We start from the raw sequence: 7295 nt of genomic DNA, 5'->3' as shown, positions 1-7295 counted from the left end.
AGCAAAAATTTAGCGATATATTTATTTCTTTTGTTTATATTGTTTTCTTTTTGAATCTGATCATATATTGATGTAAAACTTAAATTATATTCAACACTACTTTTTTCCGGTCTTGCTTAATTTTATCCTACGGTCTTCTTAGCCCCATGAATTCTTGTGCTCTTTTCTAGATGCACCGACAACACGTTCAGTTGGACCCGAAACTTTTTGCAAATGTTGATAGAAAAAATACTTACATGAAAGTGAAACCAGCCACCTTAATTCATATAGGTTCACCAATATTAGAATAAAAAATTAACTAATTACTCCTCACAATGCCTACTATAACTCAAGTATGAATTAGGAATCAGGATGGAGTATTATGTAGCCACATAAACTTGCAGTAAGATAGGTAGACCTTTTTTCTGTTGCGGATGGGGCTCCGCCGACGAGATCGAAAGCTCAGAAACAGGTTGAGAAAAACATAAAGACAAAAAAGATGGTGACGCTGACGATGAGAAACCAAAACCAGAAACAGCAGCCGTTACGTCGTCCATCTCTTCTCCACGCCCCGCAAAAAGGCAAAAACAACTTTTCCAGACTGACCATCCAATGTTGCCTTTCACACACATTTCAATCTATTCCACCAGATAGCGCTTTTTAATCTATCTTCAACGAAATTCTCCACTAAGGTATTCCTTCGCTAGCAAAATAAAAATATGCCGTATATGTGCGACAATTGAGTGCTTATGGGTCATGGCCTCATGTTAAGACTCCCAACAAAAATGAAAAAAAAAGTAGTTCACACTACCGCATAAAAAACTATTAATTCAGCAAAAAAATGATTAGCTGCTGCAGAGGTGTAAAAACTTGGTAAAGTGCAGAAAATCACTATGTTGGAAGAGAACGGTTAATGTCAGAGGTTCAGAGTCGAGAACCTTACGCCAACTTGCACATTTACATTCCTCCGTCAGATAGTATTTAAAAAACAGAGCAAATCTCAAGTCAGAAAATCACTATGTAACAAAAGCGAAATGGTGCAAGAGTTCACTGTTTTATTCTTTAAAAAACAGAGCAAATCTCAAGTCGAACTAGTGATGGAACAGCACCTGATTTCTACCAGGTGCAATAACCCTGTGCTGCGGACGAAACACATGGAAATATACCTTTTTGCAGTCAGACTCCAATAACGGATTATACCAGTTAGTTTTGTCAAACAAAATGGTGACTGGTGAGCATCTCAAACCAGCTAGATTTCCATCGAGAACAAGGAATCAAAATCCTTTGAAATTCAGATTACCATGTCAAATCTAGCGCCCTTTTTCCTTACTCAAAAAAGAACAGTCCAAAGAGGTACTTGTCCAAAAAAGAACCCAGCACTCACAACAGTCACTGGTTTAAGTGTCATGGAAATCTTTTGTTTGTATTCAGTTCATGAGCATCAGCTTCTGCAAGGTGTAAAACAGCAGTTATCAAATAAATATTATGCTTGACCTTAAATGAACACTCAAAAGAGGTCACAAAAACATAGAAACAGAATACAGGTCGCTACAGCAGAAAAACCATGCCATGCATATGTGGGTGATGAAAAGGAAGTAGAGGAACAATCATGTGAAGTTAAGTCAGTTATTAAATAAATATTATGCTTCACCTTGAATGAACACTCAAAAGAGGTCAAAAGACACAGACATCATAAAGCTGGCTACACAAGAAAACAATGTCATGCTTATGTGGCTAATGAAAACGAAATGAGGAACAATCATGTGAAATTAAATGTTTCAGTAATGAAGGTCTGATGCTGCAAAATCTCCATCCCAGAAAAACTTATATTTTAGGGGACAGGTTAGAGCTCAACAGGAATTACCCATGTACCCTTATTATTAAAAATGAACCATGCTTATTAAGGAATAAACCCCTCATTAAAAGGAATGCATGGAGGCATGCATACTGTAACCTTAGGCTGATATGGGCACAATAAATCATCTAAGAGCAAGTTTTTTGGGGCGTTTTTAAATTCCTAAAACATCAAGTTTTTTTTGGAAAGAAGGTAGTAGTCGTTTTGAGTGGTAATTAAGGCTGTGATTACAAGGATATATTTCATAATATAGAAAGGAACCTACATCTCGTTTTTTGTATAATCCTCACTCAAAAAATTGGCATCAAAATGATACCTACATCTCGTTTTTTGTATAATCCTCACTCAACATATTGATGTTTTTCAAATAGCCAATTCATTCCATAAACAAAAATCAACAGATTCATATTCTTGTAGTTGTTTTGACCAAAACAACCATCAAGTACGCAAAAGTTCAAATAAAGCATTCAAGTGCATGACAATTACAGGATCTCAGAGCAGATAAGGAAAAGGAAAATATTTCACGACAATTTGAATGAACCAAATAGATGCATTCAATATCTGCTTGTGTGCCATAGGATAACTTTCAAGATGTTTATCTGATCTAATTTTAAGGGAAAGCGATAATAGTCCAAACTCCAAACAGGAGTCCAATTTATAATCATGCTCTGTTCAAACAGTTTAGCTGGAACCCATCCCAAGGTCATCCATCCAAATAAATGTATAAAGGAATGAAAGTGCAACATATATGATAACTCAAAAATAATAATACAGTAATAACAAGATGGTCACTTCTTTTGTTGCAGACATAGATAAGGGAATATGATCAAAACAAATTGCTATGGCATCATCAATGATGGAAGGCCTCCGAAATTTGATGTTTCTAGATTATTGGTATGACATCTTTTGCATGGTATCATCTTCTAGATCTTAAGACTGATCCAAATGTAAATGAAAGAAAAGGATTAGTCGGGGCGGAAACTGACGTATGAACTCAAGTTTTACAAGATCCTGCTGCTGCTCTGCTGATGCCAACTACATCAGCTACCAGGTCAAAGGCAGAAACTCATGGAGTGCTGAAGCTAAACAGGCCTTCCATTGTGAATACCTCTCTTTGTAAACATCACTGTGCAGAATCCTTGATGAAGTGAACTCAGCAGCTCATCACAGCGCAATTATACACAAAATTTCCAGATGGCCGTCTGTCCATCAGATTCCACACAGGTGGCTTGTCATCAGGAATCCATGAGGTTAGCTCAATCGTTCCCCCAACTGGCGTTCTTGGGCCACCAATGACAATAAGCCTCTCACCACATGCCCTGAATGCAAGGCCCCATCCATTCATGGACACAGATCGCTCAGGCAATTTACCAAGTGTGATCCACCTATTATTCTGCTTGTCATACTTCTTCACATCCTTCTCACTATAGTCAGCAGCATAAAGCTCATTCTTGACCACTGCAACAAGTGGGGGTGCACCGCTCACTCCATTTAGACCACCAGACATGTTCTCGATCACCCTCCAAGTCTTGCTCTGCACATCGTACACTTCACCGCAGGTCAATACCATGTTGTTGTTTGTCACACCGCCAATTACATAAAACTTGCCATCCATGAACAACCCAGAGCAATTTTTCCGTGCCTTATTCATGCTAGGAAGAGGTGTCCAAGTATGTGTCTCAGAGTTGTATAGCTCTGCTGAGCTAAGGATCCTGCCAAGAGAATCAGTGCCACCAGCAACATATGCCTTCTCACCAACGCTTGCCGACCCAAATAAACACCGAGGAGAGTTCATCACCTCACCTCGTGACCAAGAGTTTGTCAGTATACTGTATCTGAAGACAATATGTGCCATCCCAAACACAAGTAGTTCGGTGCCCACAGCCAAAGACTCCTTGTCCGAGCACATGAAGCACTCGTCAGGCGGCATCTTGGGCACCGAGATCCAACGCTTGCGGTAGGGGTCATAGGCATCCCACTCCAAAACATTACAGGAGAAGTACACCCAATGCTCCGCTATGTTATTCTGCCGCCGCAGCCTGTAGATCCCCCCTCCTCTCACCAGAGACCGGAAATCATGATTCAACGATGCCACTGAGCCATACTCTGACCGAGACAGCCGGAGGAGGCAGTTGATGGACAGGTCCCGACCGATTTCTCCTATGAGGTCACCCCCACCACCGCTGTGCTCCCCACCACCAGCCACCACGGTGGTGCGGCGGCCAGGGACATGAGCTTCATGAATATCTGGCGTGTGTGGCTGCGGTGACGGCGGCTTGCTGCGCTTGCCACCGCCATCCACCTCGTCCATTTTCTGGACCTCGTCTTCGAAGTCTTCCGGCGCACGCCGCTTCCGTCCGGCGCCTTCGAGGAGGCCATCCACCCACTGTAAATCGACGTCGCATCCGCCCCGCGAAGCCCGGGAAGCCAGGCAGGAGTCCCCGTCTTGCAACGCCATGTCCTCTCGCTTGTCGTACAGATCCATCCCCGCCGCGGGTTCTTGAAAGAACCGGACGCGGCAGCTGCGGGTTCTTACAAGAACCGTACGCGACAAGCACAAGCAAGACGGGGGGAGCCGGTCTCGATCTCCTCTCCTCCTTCTCTTCCTCCTCTCAGGATTTACACCCCGCGCTTTGCTCTTGCTCCGATCTGCGAGCAGAAATAGGAGGAGGTAAACGAATTGGGCGACAAATCGCGAAGGACAGATCGAGAAGCTGAGATCTGGTAAGCACCTCACGAACCCATCCACCCACTCATAGCTCAGTAACACGAATGACGAATCCCCCTCCACCCATCCGAGAATTGAATCCCCCGACGCAAGAATCGGCGCACGTACCTAGGCAGATAAAGGCATCCGATCGAAGAACACCGAATCAACGAAGACAGATGCGGCGGCGGCAGTTGGATCCAGGAAGCAAAGCGAAAAGAAAGGGCAGTCACATCAAACCCTTCCCATCAACTACCCTCTCTCTCTCTCTTCCCTGTACAAAATTTCATTCCCAGCTCCCTCTCTAATCTCTATCTAATTGGCCATATAATATAACTGCGTATATATATAGAAGATGGATAGCTAGAAATAGATGGACTGGTCTCACCCTCTTCTTCTACCACGGGTCTGCGGCGAATGCTTTCCCTGCTGTATGGCGTGTGCCGCCGCCGCATATGGAACCGGTCAAGCCATCTGTTTCACTGCATCGGTTTAGACCGTGTGAAATCGTTCTTAAATATTTTAAACAGGTATAATATAATTATATATTTATGTCTAGACCATTTTATAATTCATCCGTTTAAACTTTTGCAAAACTCATCCAATAAAATACAAACAGACTTAACGCATCATCAAAATCAACGATTCAGATCGTTTGATTCATTTCTCTTCATTAAATAAAATGATCACTATTATTTTAGATCATCTCTCATCTCCCTTCCTCTACAGCGACCCACACCCCCTCCCCTCTTATCGTCTGATTCCCATCCCACGTGACTCCACCGCCCCTCCACCTCACTCGTACCGCTACCATCGTCGATCCCTCCCTAACGTCGCTGGCCCCTCTCTCCACGACCCAACATCTCTTCCCTCTCCCCCTCACTTGTGACTCTGCTACCGGCACCTCTCTCGCGTCATCGCCATCGTCGATCCTCCCTCTCCCCTTCCCAAGATCATAGCGCTAGCACGGACTATATCCTAGTAACACATAATTACTAACATATACTTGATTACTTCATAAAAATACTATTATATATTTTCTTCTTAAATTATGTGATTTTTTATTTTATATCATACTTTATTATTTATATTTTTTAAAAATTTTATATAAGTATTATTTATTTTGTTATGAATTATTTTATCACTAAAGATACTATAAAAATGACTTTTTATTTTATTTGTTTAAACATCTGAATAAGTGAAAGTGTATCTATCTCTTCAATAATTTTTTGGCAAATTGAATAACAATATAATTAAAGATCTAATAAGTTTGCTAAGTGTTAAACTGAAATTTTAAGTATATTTCATGTACTTAAAGAAAGGGTATCAAAGGTTCAACAAGGATGCAAACTTGATGATATTTCATGTAGTGTTCAAATGAATACCAAAGTTATGTATTTTGTGCTAAAAATATGGCAACAATCTAGTTCAAGCATAAGACAACATGTAAATGCAATTGATAAATGAGATATCATAGCTTCATGTGAAAGTAAGCATATTTGGGAAATCGTCAATAAGATATGAGTTGATGATTTTTTATTGGTCTCGGTAGTGGCCTTGCTTTACATGAACAAGAAAAGTTTGATAATGGATTGACTTTGATCAAGTATTGAAAAATGAACCAATGGTGCATAAGTGAGAAAATATCAACAAATGTCAAATGATAAAGGAGATAATGTACAATGGATGTTAGATGGTCTTTACATTGGTTTGCTTGTATTGATACAAATTTAAAAAATCATAGTGCATTGATTTGATCAAGCTAGAAATATGAAGATAGATTTTGAAGCGAGTATTGGGAGTGCCAAGCCAAAAATGAAGAGGATGTGAGGAATCATGAATGTGCTTGACCACATTGATGTGGATTCATGCATGACAAACTATGTGAATCAAACTGAAGTTTGATTGATCTCAACATTCATATCAAGAAGATATCCAAGCAAGGATCATAATGTTGAAGAAATGGTTTTACTAGATGCTTAATGTTGATTTGAGACGATGTGAATTGTGGATGGACTAAGAAAAGGTGAAGGGCAACCAATGGCTTGAAAACCAAGGTATCATGGCTAAGGTGAAGAAGAAAGTAATTGCATTGAGTCGAGATACTAATCGAGCTATGAGGAGTCAGATTGTGTTGAGGATCCAATCATTAGTGGATGTGACTTGAAGTTATGAGTTAAACTCATATGTGTGAAAATGGTTCAAGCCATTTGTTGTCACATCTAGTTTCAGAAGGCAAACCGAATGCGAACCATGTACGTGTCGGTATCAGAACTCACGTACACAGCGATTACATAAATGGATCATCATTGCATAATGCTCGAATAACATAATAACATAAAAGAGTAGTTAAAGTTATCACATACTGATGTTGAAGACATCCACATAGCCATAGACTTCACATAGATCACAGTGCTTAAATGGAATGTAGCAAATTACACGGCCTTCCACAGGAAACTGACTGGGGGATAATGCAAATCTAGTTCTAGAACTCATCATAGTCTTGGAACTCCTTGAAATCCACATCATCACCTTCTTCTCATGAGCAATGGTTGCAATGGGGTAACTTGGTGTTATGTGAAAGCAAGGGTGAGTACACATCAACATACTCAGTAAATGCCTCGTTTCGCTGAGTTGAACTAGCTTTATGTGGGGTTAGGCTCAAAGCAGTTGCTTTTAATACATCAAGTTTTATCATTAATAGAAGCCAGGTTTTAACATTAATCCCAAAGTTGTTAGCCCATGAGATATCTC

General features: G+C 40.6%; 1 protein-coding gene across 3 annotated transcripts; it reads right to left on the bottom strand.

Moving 5' to 3' along the window:
* Positions 1 to 645: 645 nt before the first annotated feature.
* LOC100383668 (F-box/kelch-repeat protein SKIP11) lies at positions 646 to 5030 on the bottom strand. 3 transcript variants are annotated; one of them, XM_020537451.3, is made up of 3 exons: positions 4671 to 5030; positions 2943 to 4483; positions 646 to 1427 (listed from the first exon to the last, which is right to left on the bottom strand). In XM_020537451.3, exon 2 carries the CDS (start codon positions 4317 to 4319, stop codon positions 2988 to 2990), a length of 1332 nt encoding a protein of 443 aa, XP_020393040.1. In that variant the 5' UTR covers positions 4320 to 4483; positions 4671 to 5030; the 3' UTR covers positions 646 to 1427; positions 2943 to 2987. The 3 variants fall into 3 exon arrangements, with proteins under 3 accessions (XP_020393040.1, NP_001169781.1, XP_035814650.1); NM_001176310.1 differs by having other exon boundaries at positions 981 to 1427; positions 4567 to 4841; XM_035958757.1 differs by lacking the exon at positions 646 to 1427 and having other exon boundaries at positions 2462 to 4483; positions 4567 to 5030.
* Between the last annotated feature and the right edge of the window lie 2265 nt (positions 5031 to 7295).

This window comes from Zea mays, chromosome 5 (assembly GCF_902167145.1).
Source record: "Zea mays cultivar B73 chromosome 5, Zm-B73-REFERENCE-NAM-5.0, whole genome shotgun sequence".
NCBI lineage: Eukaryota > Viridiplantae > Streptophyta > Magnoliopsida > Poales > Poaceae > Zea > Zea mays.
The sequence above is the reverse complement of the archived record's forward strand: the minus strand, read 5'-3'. Positions and strand labels throughout refer to the sequence as shown.